This window comes from Pelecanus crispus, chromosome Z, assembly GCF_030463565.1.
Source record: "Pelecanus crispus isolate bPelCri1 chromosome Z, bPelCri1.pri, whole genome shotgun sequence".
In the NCBI taxonomy this organism is placed as follows: domain Eukaryota; kingdom Metazoa; phylum Chordata; class Aves; order Pelecaniformes; family Pelecanidae; genus Pelecanus; species Pelecanus crispus.
The window spans coordinates 14,487,779-14,515,342 of NC_134676.1; the positions used below are offsets into that span (position 1 = coordinate 14,487,779).

General features: G+C 38.2%; 1 protein-coding gene across 2 annotated transcripts in view; it reads right to left on the minus strand.

The window, feature by feature from the left end:
- Positions 1 to 5,398: 5,398 nt before the first annotated feature.
- Positions 5,399 to 27,564, minus strand: part of LMBRD2 (LMBR1 domain containing 2) — a 34,331-nt gene continuing 12,165 nt past the window's right edge. Inside the window, exons 7-18 of one of the 2 annotated variants that reach the window (XM_075725862.1) lie at positions 23,655 to 23,729; positions 23,190 to 23,303; positions 22,415 to 22,598; positions 21,371 to 21,552; positions 20,455 to 20,588; positions 20,135 to 20,240; positions 19,290 to 19,387; positions 16,847 to 16,950; positions 15,635 to 15,681; positions 13,557 to 13,659; positions 12,228 to 12,357; positions 5,399 to 10,305 (exon numbers count right to left, since the gene is read on the minus strand). In XM_075725862.1, coding sequence (XP_075581977.1) covers positions 10,245 to 10,305; positions 12,228 to 12,357; positions 13,557 to 13,659; positions 15,635 to 15,681; positions 16,847 to 16,950; positions 19,290 to 19,387; positions 20,135 to 20,240; positions 20,455 to 20,588; positions 21,371 to 21,552; positions 22,415 to 22,598; positions 23,190 to 23,303; positions 23,655 to 23,729 — 1,338 coding nt within the window. In that variant the 3' untranslated portion in view covers positions 5,399 to 10,244. Of the gene's footprint in view, positions 10,306 to 12,227; positions 12,358 to 13,556; positions 13,660 to 15,634; positions 15,682 to 16,846; positions 16,951 to 18,424; positions 18,508 to 19,289; positions 19,388 to 20,134; positions 20,241 to 20,454; positions 20,589 to 21,370; positions 21,553 to 22,414; positions 22,599 to 23,189; positions 23,304 to 23,654; positions 23,730 to 27,564 lie in introns of those variants that run through there. The other variant, XM_075725863.1, reaches the window with a different exon arrangement.

Sequence of the window (27,564 nt, forward strand, 5' to 3'; positions counted from 1 at the left end):
CAGTGGAGGCCCCATCCGTGGAAACATTCAAGGTCAGGTTGGATGGGGCTCTGAGCAACCTGGTCTGGTTAAAGCTGTCCCTGCTCACTGCAGGGGGGTTGGGCCAGATGACCTCTAAAAGTCCCTTCCAATCCAAAGCATTCTATGATTCTGTGAATTGTTTCATAGACTGTCATGTTCTATTGTTCTCTGCAAGTGCTAAAAGACTTCATAGCAAAAATCAAAAGCTCAGTTTTTTTCATTGTGACATTGGGCCAGCCACTCTCAGCCTTCTGCAGGAATACTGGTTTGGCCTATCCACCCCAAAGTAAATGGAAGTGTCACCTTGCCCTATGTTTGATGAGCTCAAATTGCCACCCTGTGAACATTACAGCTTGCATCCCTCAGGAGGATCGAACTATGGACTCCAATAGCTTGACTATAGAGTTAATCTAGAGCCTGGTTTCATATTTGTTCTTTATTCAAATATAGTACTGCATTCAGACAATCTCTGTAACAGTTTGTGGCAGTGTGCTCCCCTCCTGCCCTGCAGTAACCACCAGTGGGGGTCGTGATGGCTGCACCCCCCCTTATGCTGGACTTTGGGGACGGATGGCAACACAGTAGCCAAGGGCTGCCTGGAGCAGGGACCCAGATGTCTTGTTGGCATGCAAATACGACTGTAAGTCAATTGCCTTACTATATAAATAGTGGACAGCCAGGTCCCATTGAGCTCTCCTGGCCGGTGGCGGGCTGCACGGCAGGATCTCCCCTTGAGCAGGGACACCTCTCAAGGTTACTCCTCGATGCTGAGAGATTGCTTGACACAGCAGATCCTCGGTAAGTGACTAATAGCATGCTAAACTTTGAAATCTTAGGTAAGTGATATAAAGGATTAATTGTGCATATATAATCCTTTAAACATAAACCGTTGACCAAGTCTGGGACTAGGACTGGATCCAGTTGCAGTTAGACTCCTCTCGGAGAAGTTTAGAAAGCAAGGGGGTCCTCTCTGAACCTTGTGACTCAACAGGAGGGTCTCGCTGACAGTTTTGTCTGACCCAGTCCCCTATGAAGTAAACAATCAAGTGTACCTTGGCATTGAATCTTGTTAAAACACTGTCACATTTACCATTGAACTTTGTTAACTCACTGGTTTATATCAATAAAGTATATTGTTCTTTCTTTCTTACAAGTGAAGTGAACTCTCACTCCATCTGCGATACAATTCCCAGAGAAATAACCACTTAAGACATGGTCTGGTACTGTTAGTGACAAAGGTCGTCTTCATTTCAACAAGAGTAGAATTAAGCTCATCCTAAGGCTCAATAGTAATAATTGTTCCTGGTAAACAATTACTGAACATCTGGTTATATTGCTGCAGCATTTCAACAGATGTCTGCTTAAACAGGAAGCAGGTCCATCCCATTTTCTCAAAGTGTTATTAAGGTTTTATTTATTTTTAGCTCTAAATGTGTTCCAAATCACTCAGAACCAACAAGAGGGGGACAGTCACCAAAGTTCATGCTGTTGCCCCCTTTATCAGGGGACTCCCACCTCTGTGGGTACCTGGGACAGACCCTGCCTACCCACCCGCTCCCCTCAGCCTGCAGATCCCAGTCCTGTTGTTCTGCACCGGCTTGGCTATCCCTTTACAACACATCAGCGTTCAAGCCTGCAGCCACAGAGCTGACAAGTTTCTGGTCACTTGTGAAGATGTTCTAAGCATTAGTCCAGAAAGCCTGACTCCAATTGTCTATGTCTTCCCAACCCACCAACAAACCGTCTCTGAGAAGCAATAACACAAAAGGCTTTTTTGTTTTGGTGCTGTGAATTGCACCACGCTTGCTCATGCTCTCAATCTCTCCCCCAGCTCACTTCCCCCCTTTTCCCTCTGTCAGGGTACTCTTAACGTCAAGCTGTGTGTTGTGCTCAGGTTAGATACCCGAAATAAGGGAGGCAAAAGCTACAGGGTGTTTACACAGTACTGAGCCCAACACAGGCTTTTATCGCTGCTCCGCAGTTGAAGCTACATATTCTTAGACTCTGGGGGCCAGCCATCAGCATGTTGCTATCAGATTTCCTACAGAAAATTTGAGGTGAGGCTGTGAGCAGCAAAAGGTCTAAACTTACCCCAGGAGCAGGCAGAGCTTACACCTTCCTTGTCACCGCTGCTCAAATACTCTCCCACGCTTTGCTTTGCCTCTCAACCCACTTCCTTTGTCCCGTCTCTCTGTGCCCTGGGCTCACTTTGCCTCATTCCTTTCCATGCACTGTGCGACACGCAAGCCACCTATACGCACTCTGAAGGGGTTCGCTGAATCACACGGGCTGCCACGAGTGCTAGCCTCTTGGAATAGACTTGCTAGTTATTTGTGAAACCTCAGAACTCGAAAGCTGTTGCTTGCTCACTGAAACATGTCAGAGTAGTACACCGCTTTTGCATCTTCTTCTCGAGTCCCATAGATTTAAAAACAGCAGAATATTCCAAAATAAATAGCATGATGTGTTTGCAGGAGTACTTGTGCTTATGGAAGGAGCCAGCCTCTGGGAGACAGGAGGAACACAGAATACACAAGAACAATTTGCACCAGCATCTGGTCTTTGTGACGTTTACTCATAACAGATGACCTTTTCCTAAGCTTTGGAAACTATTTTGTTTGACAGTGAATTGCTTAACTGTAAGTGTTCACTTGGATTTCAAAGCCTGAGCTGGTGTCCACAGAGCATGTCTAGGCACTGCCTCAGTTACACCTTTGCTTTGATGTTGACTGAGCAACTCGAAACACACACCTTTAACCAGATAAGCTGTTTCTGTGGAAGGAACCTGAAAGCTTTTCTTGTGTTTGTGCATAACCCACATTCATAAACCACTCCAATACCTGACCTCTGTTATGAGCTGAATCTTTCTTTGCAGCTCAGGTCACATTCCCTGAGAAGGGAAGAAAAATGCTGTCTTCTCTCCAAGTCTGGCCCTGACCAACTTTGGCTTCTTGATAAAGCTCTCAGAAAATCCTGAAGGCAATGGTGCGTAATGAACAAACACATAACAAGATGATGCAAAAGACAGGTCGTTTATGAAGAGAAAGGGTTAAGATCTTTATCACAGTGTGCAGAGCAGAGACTAGGATGAACAAGCAGCAGGCACACAATGGCACTGTGCACCGAGGTGAAGTGAGAAGGGCAGAGCAACGTTAATTCACAACCCTGACAATTCACAGTCAGTCAAATGCTATCTCAGAATTCAGAGCATGCAAGGTAGTTTCATTAGCAACCGCTGACAATTAAACAACAGAATTTATATTGCTCTCTGAGCAAAGAAAAATCTGACAACGAATAATGGAAAGTTAGTATTTAATACAGGGCAACTCCCATCCTCTGAACTATACAGTGTTAGGCTTACAGTAGCTACTCCTGACAGCAAGTCTGGAGGAGGAGTGTAGCTGGTTAACTATGCTGAGAGTGATTCACTTCCACATCCAAACTGTCTCTGGAAAAAAATTAAAAACAGAGTATCATTCTGCTACTCCTGCCTGTTCCCCTGTGACTAGAGAAAATACCATCCACTGGACTACAATAGAGGGCTCAGTTTGGTCCACTGAACTTTCTGTGACTAATCTTTGTTAACATCTGCATGCATCATTCATTTACTACCTTATTCTGAACCCACATATATTAAAAATGCCTAACAAAAAGATCCAGAAAAGACACTTGGTAGTGTAGCAGAACAGGAAGGAGTGACAGTCCCAGAAGGGGTGTGACAGGAGAATCTTTACTAACAGTGCCAAGACATTCCTACCGTAGTGATGGCACAGACTGGTCTTCAGTGTGCAAATGTTTCCTGCAACTCACTTAAAACAGCAGTTGCAGATTAAGTGTAAGGAGACAACAAATAATCAAATACAGGAATCAACCAGTCTTAGGTTTTATAAATATTCTGGTGTGCCAAGAAGATGGATTATTACTTGTTGCAGGGTATGGCTTTTTGATTTACAACATCCAGAAGATCCTTCTGTACCTCTCAAGAAAAATCCCACTTTATCAGAATTAAAAGAGAAACCTAAAAACACACTGCCATTGTAGCTGTATAGAGACAATAAAATATTTAAATTTAAAAAAAAAAAAATTCTCTTTTTCCTTCACCTTACATTTGACTTTTTTTTTTTAGGTAGGGAAGATGAAAGTGCCATCAGTGAAAGAAGAGATAGAGTTAACTCCTCCTTCACTTTGCCCATCTCCTCACAGCTGTAGTGGAAACGGCCTCTTGCCTCTACTCTCACCAATGGCCAGGGACATCTAGAAGGAATTATGCTGCTTACGGAAAGGAGGGAGAGGTGTAGGAGCCCTACCTTCCTTCCCACCTTAAGCCCCACAAAAATACCCAGTGCCCAGTCAGCCCCAGGAGCATAGAGGGTCCTCACAGGCTTTCTCCAGGCACTGCAGGAAGCTTCCATCTTCAGGTAGCCTGCCTGCACTTCTCAATCTCCCTGCATTCGCAGCAGCTCCTTGCGCTTCCGCAGGCGCAAGCGGAGTGAGCTGTCAGTAAAGGCACCAGCCTAAGTGTGGGTTCAAGTCTCATCCCTGGACTCTGACAATGACACATCCAGGCATGCAAGCTTTTTCTCAATTTCCCTTTTTTATCTGCTTTAAAGAAGATGCAAAAAGATGACCAAAACAAGGTTGGATTGCCTTCTAAAGTAAACTTGATTTCTACCTGGAAAAAAGAAATAGGTCAAATTTCTCTAAAAGATCACTATCAAAAACACTTCAGACAAGTATGAATATCTAAAATAGACCAGGGAAAAAGGTATTGCAGAAATTATTTATTTCATGCCAACTTAACTCTTTGACTAGATATTTTAACACACATTTCAAAAATATCTCCAGTACAACAATAATTTAGAACACTACAGAGAAAAATTTGTAACTTGGTGAATTTCAAAACAAGGTATTATGCGTACATACTTGTATCATAAGGCAAAAGAGATCGTCTGTCCATAAGCAGCACTCCTACAGCCTATCTTGATATACACCAGAGAATTAAGATCTTCTATTACTAAACCTATACTTACAAATGAATCCCCTTATCTTCCAGATACCTCTATAGAAATATACAGTATTTCTATAGAAAATAATTACTTTCTACAGTGATAGCTAAGCTATCACTCTGAAACTATTAAAAGTCACAGGAATATGTCAAATATAATAACATTATCCTGAAGAAATAACTGAAGTTGCATATTATTACTGCCTGCCAATTACAACTAAAACACACACACACACACAAGCATGCTGAGGAATACATTCCAGTGCATTTTAATAGAAACAAAGAATGAAACTGACTGGTCTCACCATATGACTGAAACAGAAGACACCAAATATAATGCAACATAATCAATGACAGCAATTAGAAAATTAGAAAATTAGAAAGGGATCTAGTTCAAGGTGCTTTTTTGCTAGGAATGCTGAGTTTCTGTTAACATCATCGAATAGTGTAGGAGTGTCTCAGCTTCAGACTAGACTACTTAATTAGAAGCACAGCTAGTATTAGAGAACTGTCATGAAGCAGTACATATTCCTGCAGAGCCCATTGGGGAAAAAGAATGTAAAAATATCAGGAAGTTTACAAAATTCACAAATAGGTTGCTCTGAATAAAATAACTATTTTCTGAATTTTAAGCAAAAATTAAAGGCTAGGAGACAATATATACCCTAAGCGGTGTTTTTGTTAATAACTAAGATGCACGTACTTGTAATGAATAGGTCAGAATTCTTTAAGAAGCCTCATAAAAAGTATTTCTTCATAAAGTGATTGCTATGTGGTATTGTAAATGCCCCTCAGATTGCAAGTAATTACAGCAATAATGAAAACTGGAACAAAATATTGTATTTTTCACATAACATTTACAGTATTCCAAGATAAATTTAATAAAATCATGATAATTACAGAAAATCAGAGTAATCACTTTTTTAATACTTCATATGTAAAAATCATTGTCATGGTTATGTTTTAAAATAGCAAGAATAAATATTGAAAAAGATAGCAGCTTTCCGCCATTCCCATTAATACTGTTAATGGCTATTTTACAAGTGCTTGATTGCAAATTAAAGGCAGATTATATACTATGATTTTTCCAGTAGTGTAAGTTCAGTAGTATAAAGTTTGTTGTTTCTTATCACGTTATTGTACCCAAATAATAAAATATATCATAGTTTGTCCAACATGTCACTATCAGCACAGACTAGAAGTTGCATAGCCTTTACCTTCCCTCATAAAAAGACTCCCTCACTTCACTCCTAAGAGATGCAACTTTCTTAAGCAGAGTGCAGAGGACTCATTTCCCAATATAGGTATCAAGAGTATGTACATTTTTAAATGCCTGAAAAAAACAGAACTACAAATCTAGTAGGAGTAGTAAGTTTGACTAGACCACTTTGCTATCCATACTATTTAAGAAATCCAACACTGACACAGTATTAAAGTAGCTACTGTTTTCACTCCTGCTTTTCAAAGGTCGTTAAAACTTGTGTGGATTGTTTTCACTGGTTTAAATCTTTGACATGAAGATATTCAAACATTTGTAAAGAAATACATAATTGACATCCTTTAGCTGCAAATAAACCTGCCAACATTCAGTTTCCAAAAGCACAGTTTGCAGAGCAGTTATATTTTAAATCACCTAATCTGGAGCATCAAATGTGATGCAAGAACACCACTAGCCTACAGTACAGTTGCTGCTTAAACATATGAAGCTAGGTTTAACTTTTTTAACTGTGGTACTGTTAGTACTAGAGCTATAGTAGCAGAGAACTCATTGAGAGTTGCCACAGTCTTGCTGGGAATCATTACAGAATCATAGAATGGTTTGCATTGGAAGGGACTTTTAAAAGCCATCTGGTGCAACCCCCCTGCCATGAGCAGGGACATCTTCAGTTAGATCAGGTTGCTCAGAGCCCCGTCCCACCTGACCTTGAATGTTTCCAGGAATGGGGCAGCTACCACCTCTCTGGAATGGGGTAAATCCCTAGGCAAGCAGCCCCCAGCAAGGTCTGCACTGTTGGTACTAGCAGTAACCAAAGTAGTTTAAAACTAGCTCAAGTACACAGCAAATGCTGTGCAGGCATATCCCTTATTTCTACAATGTTCTTTTATAGTTGTACTCTATATTTCTTTGCTGAAAGTCTTCTGGATTTAGTCATATGAACTCGTAATTACTGTTCCAAACACATTTTAGATTAATTGGTCTACAAACTGCACATAATTAGAGCAAGAATAACTGTTTGTCAGTAATGAAGACTATGGATGAAACCTGACTTAACTTATCAACTCATTACTTAAACACCCTGCATCCAGGGAGCATGTAACACCAGGGATCTCCAAACGCAATCCAGAGGAGAACTCCTGAGATATTTTCAAAGCTCGAATTCCCATGCTTTCAAAAAGCAGCCACTGGTTACTCTGTTACTCCACTGCAACATCAAAAAAAGGTCAGTGGATTCCCACCTCTATGAGCTCAGAATTTTTATGTCAGCAACTCAATCCCACTGCCATTAATTTGTACAGTCAACTCCTCAAATTATTGTATCCCCACGAAAACTACACAGAAGGATTACACCAGGGACTAGTTAGCCTTTGTATATAAAATCCTGACCAAGTTTCCACTGAAAATTCGGTTTGCAGCCATTTCACTGATTTCTGAGAAAACCAGGCCCCAAGAAGGCTCGATCCAACTTTCTGAAGTCAGCAGGGGCTAGGGTAAGGATACTGCACAAGCATTCAGAAAAACAAATGTTCCTTCTGTAACGACCTATTAGCACTGAATTAGATCCCTTTGTAGTGACATTTCAAGAGTTAAACAAAGAACCTGAACCTTATTTCATGCAAAGATTTTTACAAATAAACTTTTGGGCAATTAAATGAGATACAAATTTTAAAAATAGAGATATCAAGTCTAAGAATATTAATGTGGATAGGTGTCCAAGAACATGCACAACCCCTTTCATATAAGGCTGAGTTCAGGATTGCATTTCTAAGTCGATCTAAAATAAATTAAATAGGTGCTAACATAAATCTGCTAAAGAACAATCTCAATAAAGAAAGACTCATTTTCTTAACTTCCAGTCCTTGATACAGCCACAAGATTTTGATCAAGCTTCTACAATACACAAAATACCGAAACTAAAAGCACTCTTACAGGTAATCTGGAAATTGCATGAGCTTGAATACATGTGGGCATGGCTGTTGTTCAGTGTATTCACCTAAGAACAGAACTGACAATTATTGTATGTCTGCCAATTTATTAATATAATTATTTCTATACAAATAAGAGTATTTTTCCTCCTTCATATTAACAATTCAGTGTTTTAAAACAGGCAGATCAATATATTACAAATACCACTACTGTTAGAACACATAATGTACTAAATCACAGGAGGTAGTTAGATCCCCATTCACAATTACTTCAGAAAACAAAGACTATTTTTAAAAATTAGTAGAACACCTCATCCATGAAAATTTACTTTTCAGAATAACTCATTCCTAGCTGCTTTAAGGGATGTCTGTTTTTTAAGCATGATAAAGAATTTATGATAGAAACATGTTTGCTTTCAGTTTTCAACATAATTTTGCAATAAGCACATACGAAAATTCCCAAGTGGTGAAGACTTAAGACAAACTGCAGTAAAGCAACATTTTAAATTAATCAAATTTCCAAAGATACCATGAATTTGACCACATCTTTTACCTTATGATTACATTTGAAAATTCATTCAACTAACTACAGTTTAAAAAGATATCTACACCAATGAAATTCATGTGAAGCTTTTTTACAGTGTTAATAATTGGCATTTTTGAATGGCATTCAAATGAACAAGCATTATTCTTTTTGCAACAGCTTACTGCAAAATACAGGCACCTTAAAAACAGATACATAATGCAACCAGGGCATTTGGGACATTGAAAGTGTTTAACCATTATCTAGTCATGCTATGCATGTCCCTTCTTTTAAAGATATACTCCACAATTTGAAGCCGTGCCTGAGGTGTGTGCAAATTATAATGCTTCAGCATTTAACTCAATTTTCACATTATCTTTCTTTTACAGTTACAAAAACATTAGTGTGCCAAGGTTTTCAACTGTTAAAACTGTAAAAATCTTAAGCAGACATTGTATCTTTGATGATGTATTCTTGCTATTGCACATATGCTCATGGGACAGTGAAACTCTGGTCCATATTCAATTTCAACTATTTACACATGCTAAAATCATTCACCTGCATATAATCTTGGAAAAGAAAAAAAATACAGCCTTTCTTGACCAATACACCTTGCTTCAAAATTTATGCCACCAAATTTCATAGAATCATAGAATACTAGGTTGGAAGAGACCTCAAGGATCATCTGGTCCAACCTTTCTTGGCAAAAGCATGCTCTAGACAAGATGGCTCAGCACCCTGTCCAGCCAAATCTTAAAAGTGTCCGATGTTGGGGAATCCACCACTTCCCTGGGGAGATTATTCCAATGGCTGATTGTTCTCATTGTGAAAAATTTTCCTCTTTTGTCCAATCAAAATCTCCCCAGGAATAACTTGTACCCATTACCCCTTGTCTTTTCCACGTGACTCCTTGTAAAAAGGGAGTCTCCATCTTCTTTGTAGCCACCCTTTAAATACTGGAACATGTATTTTATGATTTTATGAAGAACAGTCTGCTATTCAATCTGTCTGCTTATACAGGACCTGATTCAAAGACCACTGAAGCCAAAAGAAGCCTTAGTTTAATTCAGTAGATTTTAGACTAGGCATAAAGTTCAAATAGAAACATTATAGAAAGTGTTTACAATAGTAACTGATATAACTGCACTTTGGATGCATTAAGATGCTCTCACAGCATCTGTTAAAATACGAAAAAATTCCTTCCAAAAAATCCTCTTCCTAAAACTTACACTGTTACAGTTCAATTTGAGTCCTAGGTATATTTATGTTGTTTACCCTCTATTAACTTAATAGTCTTCTCCTTTTGGTCATGACACAAAAGCTGACACTGATCCATAACAATATCTACAATAGAAGAAGCATATTCTTGTCTAAAGTAGTAAAGTTATCATACAGGTGCATTTCCAAAATAGTCGTTCCTTCATATTCCTTTTTTTTTCCCCCCAAACAAAAACGGTCTTTTCTGGTTCAGTGATATATCATATATACAGTATTTTCCAAGCAATGAGTAGGAAATAGATTTCCACTAAATCTTCTTTAGCTTTGAGGAGTTTAGACATCATCAAATATTTTGCTTCGAGACATTGACAGGTATCTTCCACCAGGCTGGTACCTGCAGAATCAATTTTAAATATGAAAAAGTATCACAGAAAATAGAAAAGCAAAGACCCATGAAATCATGTAACTCTCACTGCACTCTTACTCATCAACCCTCAGTGAATTATAGGATCTGAAGTTCTACTGAATTACCGTTTCTGTGAGAATGTGATAGGCAGTCACTAAATTAAACCTCATGTGACCAAGAAAAACAGTGATATGAATACTGGGAGTCTTAAATAACTTTGTTTCCTGATACAAAGGAAAGAATTTGTATGTTTTTGTTGAACAGAACTTTTTTTTAAAAAACAAAACAAAAAACCCCACGACAAAACAACAGCATCTAAAAGTAGTTTGGGTGATTAACAGAACACCTCATTGGGTATTCCTAGGAGAAAAACAGTATCAAAGATAATGAAAACAAATAGCTACATACTTAGTGGGAAAAAAGAAGCTTCACAAATTGTTAGTCAAATATATTTTAAAAGCATTTTAAAAGCACAAATAAGTTCCAATGCAAGCACAATGTACTTCCTCTGTGCAGTACTTACCAAAACCTGAACAGACACAAAGCCAGAACCTAGTGTCCCTAGTGCTGTTACTGTCCTAGAATGCTTGTAACTATTGCAGGAGCTACAGTTTTAAAAATCAATGTTGCACAAGCTATTTTTAAGTGAACTGAAATTTCCTATGCATTTATTCTTGATTTATTACCTCTATGAAATGCAATGCAGGTTACTAGAAGAAAGCTCAACTAAGTTCTGGGGCTCCAGATTTTCTTTTTAAAGAAAAAGTTCAGAACGTACCACTCTGCGAAGTCTGTATAGGTGCCAGAAGACTTCAGATACTGCACTGGAAAAGTATTTGCTCCAAAAGAATTATATATGCATATTCCTGTGTTTGTAGACTATTAGGCCTTTCACACTCTTACAGAAGTCAGCAGCTGACAGAATTGCTAGGCTAGTTCCTCTTTAAACTCTTGTGGTTAAAAAGAACCAACTTTTGAAATGTGTTGACATTAGACTAGACAAGTTAGTTATTGATACAAACTAATATTGTTGAATCAATCTGTAACACCTGACAGTGTCATTTAACAGCACTGTTTGCCTGTTTTTGAACTGACATTTATTTGTTGACATTATAGATGTAAGTACTGAAACCATATATGATTTTTTTTATTGGATTGGGTATGCTAGTTTTAGGTGAAAAACAATGTAAACTGTAACTTTTTATAAAGGAATTTAAAATTATTTATCATTAAACGGTTCCACATCATAACTAGCTACATACAAAAAAGCACCCATAAAATATATGACTTGTTTCTTAAATATGAGCAGAGCTTAGCAGTTAGATTATACTCTATTTCACAACTAAGGAAATTTGGTGTTGCAGTCACACCCACAGAATCACAGAGCTACACTGTGCAGTCTGGGACTTTTTGTTCAATAAGTTCAAATTTTAATTTACTCCAGTAGTTCCACGATCTGACCCCCAGATGTATTCCTGCAACTACTGATCCTGTAATACTCAGTTTTCTTTCTTGCAGGCCTTTATGATGGTTTTTCTACAGGGAAATCAAGCGAGCTTTCTAAAGTCTTGTAGAGAATTGGAGAAAAACCTTATATTGTACATGTGCAGGTCATTCTCCAGTTTTCTGTTTTTATATGCAGTATTTTCAGATTATGCCAATATACAAAATTATATTCAACTCAAATCTTACTCAGACATTTCTAAAAACTGAAAAGCCTTCAGGTTTCAATTGGTTTTAAAATAGTTCCCATATCACAGGGGAGAAAAAAGACAGGGAAAAAGCTAGGTGAGGTGATAAATTTTGTTTACAAAACTATTATTATGAAACCATCTGATATAGCTGTCATAGGTCAGAAGACAGAAGACATTAGTATCTTGTAATTGCAAATAACACAAAAGATTCCTCACCTTCCCGAGTCCGATTCAAGAGGGTCATCGTTAATTGAGTCGGCGTTAAAATCCAAAGGTTCTGCATCCTGGAGGAGTTCTATTCTATCTCTTTCAGTCCTACCATTTGATCGGGTATACTTTGATAGGGCTGAATAGGTAAAAGGAAGGACAGACACTCATTTGTTCTATGAACATCTTGGAGTGTGTGGAGACATCAAACTTAAAAAAACAGAATGTTAATTTGCTAATCCAAAGTGTAACTGCAATATAGAGTAGATTCAACATTAACCCAAATCTGGCTACACGCTCAAATTTGTAGTATTTCATTTTCATATCTCCATAGCAACGTAAGTACAATTTTTCTTTTGCCTCTCAAGTAGCATGAGATCTATTTTGCAAAGAATCAAAGACAGTGAGAAGTCATATGCAAACTTTACTTCTAAATCAATCAATCATCCACTCATCTTCCCAACTTCCCACTTTAACTAAGCTAGCAGGAGGTTTTCTGGGTTTGGTTTGGTTTGGTTTTAAAGAAGCAATCTCATGAATTAATGAAATATAGTTGTTTTCCAGTTCACTCTGCCACCTTCACGAGGCCAGTACCCATGGCTTGTTTTGGTGTTGGAATGCTACATATTCATATGGTTAACATTACAACGTAATTTCCGTTACTCTACCACTGAAAATCTGCATTTCCAACGTTGTGAAAAGGAGGAGGAAATCTACCAGTTGTCTCAAAAGCATGTTCAAAACTTCCCTCCTCCTCCCCCTTTTTCCTTCTTTTTTCAGTTTCACTTCTCACTTGTTGTTAGCTTACAGGAGCACATAAAACACATAAAAAACATTAACACTGTGACAAATAAACTTTTTGGAAGTTCAGCATATCCACAAAAAAGTTTTTTGCCAGACATTATTAAATTAACTTGTATACAGTTGTGTGGTATGTTACTGGCTTTACATTTGTTGGTAATTTATTTGGTTGGTACATTATTTGCAACTAAAGAGGTAAATTTTAAGATTTAAAACTTCCGACTTCAAGACATATCCTAAATAAAGTCTCTTTGATGACAACTACTACTCCAACTGCAATCATTTTATGTCCCAGAAGAAGACCAAGTAACTGAGACTAGCCAGAATCTCCAACCTCAGCTAGCTGAAGTGTTGAAGATGGGAAGAAATACAGCACTCTTCAGGTGTCTTTAAGGGGCAAGATGGCACTGTGACACAGAAGGGAACATATCGGCACATCATCTAAGACAAAAAGGAAGCTACTCACACAGCCAGTGTTGTGCAGACAAGATATTAAACAAAACAAAACAAACTCCCTCCAAAACCCACAAAGCTTACATCTATTGGTATTGGTCTCCGAGAAGCTGGATTCTTTTTGGTCTGTGTGGACAACTCTGTTTCTAGTGGAATCATCTCTGTTTCCATACCGCTCCTTCCATTCCTGGAAAAAAGACAAAAAAAGAAAACACAAGCTGTGAAGAAAAAGTAACACAACAAAAGCATACGTAGGATCAAGAAATATTCCAGACCCACAATTTAGACCTAATTGGTCGATCACATCAGACTATGAAAGTAATACTTTGAAAATGTTCCTGTTCAGTATTTTGATACAGGAAGAATTTTTGTTTTGCTTTAAACTCAGGATATATCCCTTCACTAAACTGGTTACTGTAACTGTTCTTTAGAAAAAAAGACTTGCAGAAAACAAGCTACATACTAAATCTGCACTCAAAAGTTCATTCAGCTGCTCTAAGTTATGGTGGGAATGTTGCTTTTTTTTGATTTCTACTTCCATCTAGTGGTAGAATGGTAAAATAACCAGATGCAGATAGTACAAAACCCCATTTGGACAGGCCATGTTTACTAAACTTAGAATCATAGAATGCTTTGGGTTGGAAGGGACCTTGAGAGATCATCGAGCCCAACCCCCCTGCAGTAAGCAGGGATTGAACCTGCGAACTTGGCGTTATTAGCACCATGCTCTAACCAACTGAGCTAACCCAGCTGGTCACTTGTTCTGTTGTGTTTCCATTCTGTCATGTTTTAGTATGTAAACATTTTAGTATGAAGTATAATGATATATTAAAGAATAAAATGTCTCATGCTTTTATTAGGAGAGAACTTCATGTCCATAAAAACTTTTCCAATTGCTCCAGTAACTTTAATATGTTTCAGCTTCCTATCTAGATCCCAGCTTAGAGACTGGTAGGAACTGGTGCACTCAAAAAAAAAAATTACTGTGCTAATTTATGCCGTATGTTACAGTTCTAAGCTGCAGAAGGATCAAGCATTTAATCATGATCCAGTAAAAGACAACACTCACAAAAGCCCTAAAGGTTTCAAGAACGAATGTGCTACAGTATTTAACGCAAACTCAAATAACAAGTAACATCTGAAATGGAGTTTGCTGTTGAACTAAGATTGTTGCTTAATGTCAAATAATTTCAGTGCATACTAACTGCATCATGCACTTGCTACTATTTGGTTTTACAGCAAGTTCAAGTTCTAAAATTATGAGATGGGGGCGAGAGGATCAGAAGGTCTATGCAGTATTGCCTGTCACCCAGAACTGAACTATCCCTGAGCTTGAAAAGCCAAGAGATTTTAGTCCCAGTATTATCTTGCCTTTCTGCAGAAAATATTTTTCTCTTCCTTTAGTCTGTTCATTTTCCGCATGCATCCTTTTGATTTATCTTATCTCTTTGATTGTGACTTTCTATACTAAATGCCAGATGTTATAAATCAATGAAAAACTAAACCTATAGTTAACTGAAACTCCTTAAAATGAAGCTGCCTAAACTTTTATTCAGATTGACTGCTTTCACAAATCTTTCAATTCTGTATGCACTCAAAGTATGACCCAAATCAAATATTCTCTTTGTTACTCAGTGCTAACAGTATTAATTCAGTCTTAAATGTAACTCCCTCCTCTGGGGAAGAAAAAAAAAATCTGTGCCAATTACTTTCCAAAGAGCACACAAAGCAATGGCAAAGTTTGGGAGAAGCATACAGTCCCCATTTCAGTGAATACGATGACACTGCAACTGCAGTTATTTCAAGCAGAGCAGTATCAACATAGGAGACTGATAATAAGCCATGTCAGATTAGTCTGCATCCTAGAAATCAGGACCCTTTTTAATGCTTGTTACATGTATTGGCATACACTATTCTCACGGCACACTGAGTAACAAAAATTTCTAAGTTGTGTGACCACAATCACCCTTTTTTCCTTTAAAATTAAAATGTAAATTCCACCCCCGCCAGCCAAGACTATTCTGCAAGATTAAACTGATACCATCAATTACTGCGAGACTTATTTTTTTGTGAAATAGATCATGCTGAATTAAACAGCAATGGCAAATACTATCAGATATTGTAGTATACTAATATTATAATTAGCTAAAACATTCTCATACCCTTCTTCTGTTTTCACCTTCTTCTTGCCTTTGTCGTTTTCTTTTCTCTATAAACGAAAAAAAGATTGTCTGAGTTCCATACAAGAAAAATCATTACCAATTTTTTTTTTAAACAAACAATGAAAATCCAAAATTAACTAGCAAAGATTCTTATTGAAATAGATGGCTCATACAGCTAAATAAAACAAAAGACAAAGCTGTTGTCTATCATTATGGAGCTTTCCATTAAAATGAGTTCAACATGATGATATCTTGGGTCAAGGCATAACATTGAGATACCAGCTGGCAAAGCCAAAAAAACCCTCTTAGAAATAGCTGGAAAAAGTATGATGTTAAGAAGAAACTCGAGCATTACTGAATCAAAATCTTGCTGAAGTTCTATGAGGCTCAACGTATGACCCAAATAAGTTTGTGTCCTTATCTGCTATTAAGCTGGAAGTGTAACATCACAGTATCAAATAAATAGTAACCTCTTGTTTAAGAGAGTGAGAGACATTGCTCTTTCTCAAAAAAAAGAAATACTACTACTCTAAGTAAATCTAGGTTTTGTTTTTCATAAACTATGAAAAGAGAATGAAAGTATTCGATAATATAGCATTGTATCCAGAGATTTTAATTTCTAAACGTTTACTCAAGAACCACAGCAGCTTTTAATAACTTTCAAGAAACACTTTCAGTAAAAACTAACTTAAAAAAATTAAAAAGCTTTCCAAAACAGCAGATAATTACAGCTCTACAGAACATGCTTTGTGTAATAGAACACAGTTAGTTGAAACAGCAAAAAATCCTAAAGGAAATGACAGAGTTTGGGCAGCTCAATCAACACAGATGAAGAAAGATTAAAATGAGTTTGTTGCTAACTGTACTTTATGACAGATTACACAGGCACCTGGCTCAGGTATTATTAGATCAGTAATGACTTCAGAGGAGCACCACTTAGCGGAACTGTAAAATACACAGAAATATCTAAAATTCAGATACTGGATGAGTAGAGCTGATACTTTGCTTCAGATGTCAATGAAATCCTGCACTGTTTATACAGCAACCACAATGCTTTAAGTCTATTGCATTTTGTGCAGTAGACTGCCTCACTACAGTTTTCAAAATATTGACAAGCCATATGCTTTTTTTTTTTGTGTAACATTTCAGAGAAGTTTAATGCAACAACATACTATATTTTGCAGGAAGAACAGGATAGAGGACCTAACTTACCTCTTCTGATTAGCTCTTTTCCTTCATCAATCAAATCAGAGGTCATTTCGCTATCCCCCATGAACTGCTGAAATCCCAAAAGATTCAAACAACGAGTTCCTAAACTGGTAAAAGCAGAAGGAGTAGCAATTTCCTCTGTTAATTTACAATGAATAGTTTGGATATATTACACTGCAAAATGTAAAACAAATTGTTCAGGAATTTACGGACAATTTGAGCAAAAAAGCAATACAGAAGAAAAGACAGATTATTATACTAGCTGAGAACTCAGAAAATTCCGAACAGTAGCATGTTCCTAAATCCAGTTGAAAGTGATGCAATAATCCTACTCAAACAGAGAGATAAAACTGTTTATAGTCTGAGAGTAGTGCAAATTATTTAAGGTAAGATAATTGCTTGAAATGTTCTTAGATATAACAGAATTTATACCTATGATAGCTCATTGACTCTCCTTTGTCAGAAAACAATTACTATAAAAATTCTGCCTATTATGGTTTCTGAGTTTTTGAAACAGTAGTAACATAGGAAAGCCACCTTCCTCTCAGGTTTTGCTCAGGAGAAAAGTGTGGCATACTCTTAAAGTGTAGGGATGCTGGCTGTCGTTCTGGATGCCCATTAGGCAGCAGTCCAATAATAAGCTTGCTCCATTTTTTTAAGCTAGGTGGCCTCGTTTCAGCTGGGATAGAGTTAATTTTCTTCCTAGTAGCTGGTGTAGTGCTGTGTTCTGGATTTAGTATGAGAATAATGTTGATAACACGCTGATGTTTTAGTTTGTTGTTAAGTACTGCTTACACTAGTCAAGGACTTTTCAGCTTCCCATGCTCTGCCAGGTGCACAATAAGCTGGGAGGGGGCACAGCCAGAACAGTTGATCCAAACTGGCCAGAGGGCTATTCCATACCATATGGGGTCATGCTCAGTATAGAAACTGGGGGGAGTGGGCTGGGGGGCTGCGATCACTGCTCAGGAACTGGCTGGGCATCGGTTGGCGGGTGGCGAGCAATTGCTTTGTGCATCACTTGCTTTGTACATTATTATTACTATTATTATATTGTTGTTGTTATTATTATTATTTTATTTTAATTATTAAACCGTTCTTATCTCAACCCAGGAGTTTTCTCACTCTTACTCCTCTGATTCTCTTCCCCCATCCCACTGGGGCAGGGGGAGTGAGCGAGCAGCTGTGTGGTGCTTAGTTGCTGGCTGGGGTTAAACCATGACACTAGTCCTGGAACTAGATAGCATGAAACCACTTTCACCTTTTCAACTGCACACCAGAGAATGCAACTGCTCATTTTGTTATTGTTTTCCTCTCTCCACACTGGAGCATCAATATCATGGTTCAAAGTTGGCTTCATTGTATGTTTATGCTGAAAAGTTTTTTTCCTCTACTACCTGAACTTTAAGACTGTTGGATTAAACAAAGGAGACAGCTTTCCTTGATACATTCAGTTTTGTATGTATCTGAATTATTAGAGGGCATTAAAGTTCACGCAAAGCAACTTCCTCTCCTTTAGTTTCTTTTCTTCTTTTTCACTATGGCATTCAAGACCCAGGATCATCATGGACAAGAAGTCACACGAAGCATTTTTTTGTCACTGGCTCTCCTGTTTGCTTTTCATGAGTTTTTCTTGGCCTCCACCACCACTTTTGTCACCTAACCTGAAGGTAAGCAGGGAAAATGTAGGACTGGATCCTTGTTGTCTTGCTATCTATGGAGACACATAGGCTATTAATGGACATTCAAGACATTTAACTACATTCTACATGACTCAAAACATATACATTGCTTCTGACTGAATGGTAATGCAAAACTGAAGAAGTGAACATAAATATAGCTGAGCAATGTCAGACTGAAAGTATCTCATCCCTTACAGTGGTCAAAAGCAGACATTTTGAACTGTGAGGATAAAACAAGCATATAACAGTATTTTCTGCAATTGCCTTTCAAGCCTCCAACAAACTGTGTCTTAGGGAAACGAGCAAATGATTTAAACCAGTATGCTTTCAAACTGAAGTCTTGTGACGTATCAGAAATTTGTTATGAGCCTGCTAGAAAGTTCATTACCTAAAGTTTCTGCTAATGCTTCTTAGTTTATTAGAAAACCTTGTGAAAGCATAGCTTCCTCATGGTAATTTTAATCTCAAAAGCAGAATCAAACGTTTGTGGGCTCCAAAGTTTGAACAACTCAGACCTCAAAAGCTAGGAATGAAGTTTAATGGGGAAAAAACCCCACAACTCAGTTATGAGTTAATACAACTGATATTCTTAAAATGTACACATTTCACATGTACAAATAGCAACTTATTGTGCTAGTTTTGCATTTTTATTACTATGTCACAACTCAACTGCTGGAAGAGAGGAAGTGAATCTCTTCGTGATTGCTGAAACAAGTATTATTAATGTAAAGAAACATGGAGGATCTGTCCTGCAAATCACTTACCTGAAGTATGTGGCAATACAGAGAATGACAACAAGCATTGGGTAATATATATAGAAACCATCTGCAATGAAGGACAGCACTTTCATGGATCCCATTATCTGGGAAAAAAATCCATAAGAACAAGCTCTAATCAGATATATTCTACATATATCCATAAAGATTGTGCCATCTCACTGTTTTCAGTCCACTACACACAACCACACAATCCTTTACAGTTACTGAAACATAGTAAGTATTATCATCACAGATCTGATTCAGACAGTTGACCCAGAATGCCCAAATATAAAGGCCACCTCTAACAGTGTATCCATTTTGAGGTTTCTAAGATGCTAGATTTTGCTGTCTCACCTAATCCAGAACCAGTTCAAATCTGGTGGATCTTTCCATCTGCTGTGAAAAGAGTCTCTAGACAACACTAAGAATCTACCTGCTAACAACAAAGATGTGAGATGTAACTTGCTGTCCTACAGAAGTTGGTTTGTTTTTCAGTAAAGCCAAACTCACTGGTTTTCACTGGCAAGTTAGGTTTGCTCCCAATCTATAAAGATGTCCTATATGGTAAAGCCAGTGGAAGCTAAAGCTATTAAGAAGTGAAGAACAGTCTGAACTCTTCAGCATAATACTTTACTTTCTTAGGATAAAGAGACCAAAACAGAAAAATAGAGCTATTGATGACTCCTGTGTGGCTAGCAATCATTACCAAACTCCTGGTCTGTATTTCTACCCTGTTTAACACTAGTGAAAAGATTTGAATATCTGAATCTTACTATAAGAAGTATTTAAAAATATTTTGCCTATCCTCCAAACCATATAGAAGCCTCAAAACCACATTTTCTGTTACTTACAGATGTATAAGCAGTTGGCTGAGTGTTTTTGTGAGAGATTGTTGCATCCATATGGGTCAAGCCCAAAAAGTTCAAGCATAACGGTGGAGTAAGACGGCAAAATAACCTGCACAAATGCAAGAAGCAACAGCATTTAAAACAATTTCTTGCACTAAAAATATTAAGAAATCGTAACTGGATCTATCACAGAATCATGATATACAGCTCATTAGGATTTATACCCATATGATTATAAATGAAAGAATATAAATGAAAGTTTCATGGACATTTTCAATTGAGTATTTGACAGAAAATCTGCAAAATATATGCCACATACTCACATGCCACTGAAAAGGAGACTGTACGCATCGGTCTGATGATGTGAAGCTAAGTAATAATAGTTAAATACACGGATCCTGAAGACAGTAGAGTAAACACAGATACTTAGGAAAAAGATGGTAAGAAAACAGGCCATCTGGGGAAAAAAAAAGATTGTTGAATGTAGAACTCTACTAACGGTTTTAATGCATTCAGCACATAGTCTGTGCATGCACCAGGCTGACTGCAGTATAATTTTTCATTTTGAGATGGGACAATAACACAGCTCTGAGAAGAGTTTCAGGAGGTTTTTGTGACTAATTTAAATTGAGAATGATACTTGTAGCATTCTGCACTTTATATAAGCTAACACAACTGACCCTAGGAACATTTATTCTACTTTTTTTTGTTACGTAAATGAAATTGCTGTAATTGCCTCAATGATTACTATGACTGACTTGACATTTCCACAAAAAGTGATAAAAACAAGTGTTTTTAATTCAATGTATTTTGTTAGCATACTGGAATTTTTCAGCTCAGTTCCTTTACTGCTAAATCTGTGCACACATATGCTAGCCACACCTGTGACTGGATCTTCCATCAGCAGCAAATTCCTGCTTAGGAAAGAGAGGTCACACACATGGTGATTAGACACAAAGTCTAAACACCTAAGCTCCAAGCTGATGTTTCACAAATTACTCTAGATGTGATATTTAGCTAAACTGGGTCACACCTTCACCCCTCACCCCATATTAGAGAGTTGTAATAAGTGGCAAAAGGCAGACTCCCTCCACAGAAACAAAGTTTGGTATTATCTATTTTAGTGACCTTCTGAAAGTTGACAGATGATTTAAAGACTCATTTTTAAATCAATCTGGTCTACTACTATTGTAATAACAATCTATCTGAAAACATTTTTGTTGAGTATCTCAAACTTACCTCAATGTATATATAATTATATGTCTTTTCTGCCAGCTGTATGAAAACCGCAAATAGCGATAAAACTGGTTTTGTGCTGAAAAATGTGCACTCTGACCACACAACAATTACAGAGAACGTGGCAAGAACAACTGCAAGCACCCTGTAAAACCATGGTCGTAGAAGACATTCCCAGTACCATTCTGGAAAAAACCAAACACACACACATCCAGAATGGATTAATGAAAATTACACAACCAGAAATAGAACTTCCTTACAAAAACTGTTATGAATTTCTTGCACACACGCCCATAAAAATCAAGGCTGGAATCTGTGGGGTCACACACTCCATTTCAGGGCTTTTCCAATGCCTAGAGATCTGGCTCAGCCCTAAGGAATCATATGCACAACTGGGGAAAACAGGGTGGGATTTGGGAGGCAAATTTTGCAAACAGATTGTGGGGGGGTACAGAACAGAACTCTTCACTTTTGGCCCACATACTATAGGTGATCCACTTTTTGTTTGTTCATCTGTTACTCTCTCAGAATCAAAGCCTAGGCTGTAAAATTATATTGTCCTAACCTGGAAATAACTCACTACTAGCGCACAACAAATTAGAAGTTAAAACACGATTAGGAGAAGACACTTTCTAAAAAGATGCACAAGCAGCCACATGTCCTAGTGTTTGGTACATGACAAATGCAGAGTCCTTTCCTCTTTGCTTTACTGGAAGAGTGGTGCTACCTCAATAATATCCAACAGATGTAGAAGGTAGCCATGATCCAATAATTTAAAGTTGCGATTTTACTTTCTTCTTCTAAGGCTTCAAAATTTGCTATTGCTTTTACAACATGTAACTGCTATTAAATCTGTAAAAAAATTTAAGCTGATGGTCAGGAGTATAAATCAATACCTGATGGCTATTGCATTACATAAATGCATCAAGATGCACATTTGCTTCCCTCTGCTGTACCTGAACTTTTTACATAAACCAATCAGTTCTTCTTACAAAACGGTACCACGTACTCCTTTACATATTCAAAATTTGCATGATGGCACCTTACCAACAGTTGGTGTGTAGAAATACTGAATAATTTTATTCTCTGGTTCCTGGGAATGAAAGGTATGAACAAACTGTCGAGTTGCACTGGTTTCATTTTTTGCCACATCTTCTAGGTAAAATGCTTGTTCTAGAAGAATTTGCCACTGGACCTGTGTACGACGATGTCTCTGTACTGCATAGATTACCTGTATTAAATTCCAAGAAATTATGGTTACAACATACTTTTTTCAAGAAATGAGAAAAGCTTTGCAAAACCCCTTAAAAATGTCTACATTATGGAATTGCAAAAATTAATTCTGTATACTCACAAAAGCAGGCAGTTAATTCACTAAATATATGAATTTTAAGAGGACTACATACATAATTCCTGAGTTCTGCAGTTCTTTCATCACAATCTACCTGCAGCAGTAACAGCCTACTTTTTCCAATATATCACTTTATTTTTGCATCTTAATGAATACCAAGCTTTTACTACAATTTTTTAGAATGCACTGTTAATCAACCATTACAAGGCTTACTGACAGACTGCTAAAACATTGTCAAGATACAAACGCAACAGGAACACTTTTTACACATCCAGAAATTTGATCTGGACATTACTTGGGTTATTAAACTTCTATGTTTTCTTTCACTGAGAAAAGTTTCTGTTAAGTAGCAATCCCCAAACCCGCTGTACTCAGCAATCCAGTTAAAGTCCACTGAAAAATCTTTGTTTGACTAGCATTTGTTCTCATTACATTAGCGTAAGTGAGGCATTCTCTCATTTATTAATATACCTGCTTGTGAAGTTTGACCAAACTTTTTTCACTTGGATAACTGTTCTGTCTTTCATCAAAATCTTCATAATCATCCATGTTCCTACCCATTCTTTCCTGGTACTCAGTAGGACACTGGAAGGAAAAGGTAAAATTAACTGGAAGATAAAGGAGTAGCAAGTGCTCTTTGTTAATTATTTGTAAATGCTTGGGACATTTCATGCAACTGGAACACTCACTCTAAGCATAGATTTTTCTGTTTCTAAAACACTACATATGTCAAAATGCAACAGATAATTACATACATCATAAGAAAGCATTCCACAAAGAATTTCAACTCAAACTCTGGTCAGAAACTCACAAGATGCCAATTAGGTTAAGGGGAAAAGATAATAATGTACAAGTACTCAGTAGGTGCAGGAAGCATCCCCCCCCACCCCCCCACCCCAGCTGAACAATTATGGCTGAAGATGAGCAATTTGTTACCTTTTTCAGTATTGTATCAACACATTTTCTCAAAGGGTGGTTATACTTGATACTCTCACTTACTTTACGGACTTCCTGTTGAGGAAAACAAAAACAAAACAAAAAAGAGTTGTTTCATTATGTTAAATAGATTAAAAAATTTTACAGGGTCAGATAAGAGTTCCAGCCCTCCCAGTGGCAAAGATAACCATCAGAGCTTAAAAACAATAGAACTTCCTAAAAGCCACAGCTTTACTACACATCTAATACAAGATTATTGAAGGAGTATTTATAAAGAAGATATATGTCTTTTTAAAAAAACCCACAATGTCAGTGCGCAAACATTACTCTGTGAACATGTGGAGGATTGGTTTCTATGCATGCATATCAAAATGGAAAATACTTTGGTTTAGTTGTAGGTAAAGAGGAGGAGTTTCTATCTTACCTGGTTTAGTTTCACTTTTATTACTTCAACCAGCTTGATGAATATTTTTTTACACTACTTCATTTTATATCTTCCTCACATTTATCTCCACAGAGCTCAATTCTGAGAGCATTTGGCATTTATCAGTAATAAAAAGATGCTACCTAACAGCTATGTAAGTTGTGTCAGAACTGGCTCTAGCTGTTTATCAGGCTTAGCGAGAACTAGATTTTATTATTCATCCCATTGGCAACCCAGAGATAACCTTTTGATGTTTTTTTGTTGTTACAAACAGCACTTCAAAAAAAAGATGCAAGTTCTAGAGTCTGGAAGACGGAAATAACTGTAAAGGCCTAAAACTCTTGTCAAATAGCATGATTAGCAGACAGAAGAATTGTATTTGTTTAGTGTGACAAGGGAGGCTAAGTGGATATAGACAGTCCTTCGACATATAAAAGGCTGTTCTAACAGATGACTGTCAGTAATTCTGGATTCCCTCTGAATTTCCTGAGGGAATGATCACAAGAGATCTGATTAGTCTGTGGCAAAGAATTTTTCATTATGTAGTGAGATTATGAAAAACAAACAAACAAAATCCCACAAGAATGTCTGTAAGGGTCAATCCTAACATACTCAGCCCTGTCACGTACAGCACTGGACTGGAAAAAAATTAAAAATAAGAAATTGTATCCAGTACTACAGTATCTTGTGTTTTCAGAATCTCTGATCAAGGAAGAAACCGAAAGCCTAAACTACAGCGGGTGAGAGCTAAAATTTTGTGGTTTAGACACAACAGCAATTCATAATATTTACAACCAAGTTCTCAGAGTCAGCACACTGGCATTCTTAAGAATTTTAAAATATTTTCACACACTTCAGTATTCCTACAAAGGTTGAAAACAAAATACTGGTCAAGATTTCTAAGGTATAGTACAATTGTTTCCAGACTGAAAGAAAAAGAAAGTGCAAGGCAGAAAAAAAAGTGTGAAATGCCAACCCTTGAAACAAGGTTTTATCATGCATTAACAATATAATGTATTTTATGTTGTGTATGACATAACCTCAGAATCTGTCAGTCACCCTACCTGACAAAGGACAATCTAGTACAAGACAGCAGTCTAGTACAAGATCTTCTTTTCAGGGAAGTTTGCTGCCTCCCTGGGGCTTGAATTAGGGACGTCACCACAAGACTAAAGAGCTTAGTACACTCTTCAGACTACTATGCATTCCTGCTCTGTCATGTGGGTATTAATGATGTCACAACAAAAAGTCTGAGGTCAATAAAAAGAGATTTCAGTGCCCTGGGAAAAATGCTAAAAAATTCAGGAGCACAGCTAGTGTCCTCCTCAGTCCTCCCAGTAATGGGGGGAGACTTTGGAAGAAACAGGCAAGCCCAGGATATGAAGCCTCTGCCAAAACTTTGGGGTTTTAAACCATGGAAGAGCCTTCAAGGCACAAGGTAGGCTGTGTTTAAGGGAACAGAACAGAACACAGTATTTTCAGTTGGAACGGACCTACAACAATCACCTAGTCCAAGTCCCTGACAACTTCAGGGCTGACCAAAAGTTAAAGCATGTTAAGGGCATTGTCCAGATACTTCTTAAGCACTGACAGGCTGGGGGCACTGACCACCTGTCTAGGAAGCCTGTTCCAGTGTTTGACCACCCTCTTGGGAAAGAAATGCTTCCTCACGTCCACTCTAAACCTCCCCTGGCGTGGCTTTGAACCATTCCCACACCCCCGTCACCAGATACCAGCGAGATCTCCAGACACCTCCCACTCCAGACATTTGGACAATGCTCTTAATACTTTGCTTTAACTTTTGGTCAGCCCTGAAGTGGTCAGACAGTTGGACTAGATGATCGTTGTAGGTCCCTTCCAACTGAAATATTCTATTCTATTCTGTTCCGTTCTAAGTGATAGCCTGGTAAACAAAGTTTTTGTTGCTCATTTTCTAGAAAGTTTTGTAGTTATGTCCCACTCAGATGTTTTTAGCAATTTCTTCAAAATGGTATTACTGAAGAATGAAGATTCTACTATTATTTTATGTTGACGTATCACAGAAGTTACCATCCTACCTTACAACTCTGCAGAACTATTATTTCCAAGCCATGGTATCAGAGCAGTAGAACAGGGAATAGCTACTCGATGGGTTGCATTTTGATTCTGTTCTTGAACTACATGTGGATGTAGCTGTGGGTATCATCTACCTGGACTTCAGTAAAGTCTTTGACACCGTCTCCCACAGCATTCTCCTAAGGAAGCTGGTGGCTCATGGCTTGGATAGGAGTACTCTTCGCTGGATAAAAATCTGGCTGGGTGGCCAAGCCCGGAGAGTTGTGGTGAATGGAGTTAAATCCAGTTGGCGACCCGTCACAAGTGGTGTTGCCCAGGGCTCTGTTTTAGGGCCAGTCTTGTTTAATATATTTATCAACAATCTGGATGAGGGGATTGAGTGCACCCTCAGTAAGTTTGCAGATCACACCAAATTGGGTGGGAGTGTCTATCGGCTTGAGGGTAGGAAGGCCCTGCAGAGGGACCTGGACAGGCTGGATCGATGGGCTAAGGCCAACTGTATGGGGTTTAACAAGGCCAAGTGCTGGGTCCTGCACTTCGGTCACAACAACCCCATGCAATGCTACAGGCTTGGGGAAGAGTGGCTGGAAAGCTGCCTGGCTGAAAAGGACCCGGGGGTGCTGGTTGACAGCCGGCTGAACATGAGCCAGCAGTGTGCCCAGGTGGCCAAGAAGGCCAACAGCATCCTGGCCTGTATCAGGAATAGTGTGGCCAGCAGAACTAGGAAAGTGATCGTCCCCCTGTACTTGGCACTAGTGAGGCCGCACCTGGAATACTGTGTTCAGTTTTGGGCCCCTCAATACAAGAAAGACATTGAGGTGCTGGAGCGTGTTCAGAGAAGGGCAACAAAGCTGGTGAAGGGTCTGGAGCACAGGCCTGATGAGGAGCGGCTGAGGGAACTGGGGTTGTTCAGCTTGGAGAAGAGGAGGCTGAGGGGAGACTTTATTGCTCTCTACAACTACCTGAAAGGAGGTTGTAGAGAGGTGGGTGTCAGTCACTTCTCCCAGGTAACTAGCGATAGGACAAGAGGAAATGGGCTCAAGCTGCGCCAAGGGAGGTTTAGACTGGATATTAGGAAAAATTTCTTCATGGAAAGATTGGTCAAGCATTGGAAGAGGCTGCCCAGAGAGGTGGTGAAGTCACCATCCCTGGTTCAAAAAGCAGGCCGACATGGCACTTTGGGACATGGTTTAGTGGGCATGATGGTGTTGGGTTGGACTGATGATCTTAGAGGTCCTTCCAACCTTAATGATTCCTAATTTTTACTTTCATTAAAAATAATTCAGCCACCAAGCCAGGAAACATGAAATTGCTACTCTACCCTTAATGGGTTTCGTGGTGGACTTGGTAGTGTTAGGTTAATGGTTGGACTGAATGATCTTAAAGGTCTTTTCCAACCTAAACAATTCTATGATTCCATGATTCTATACA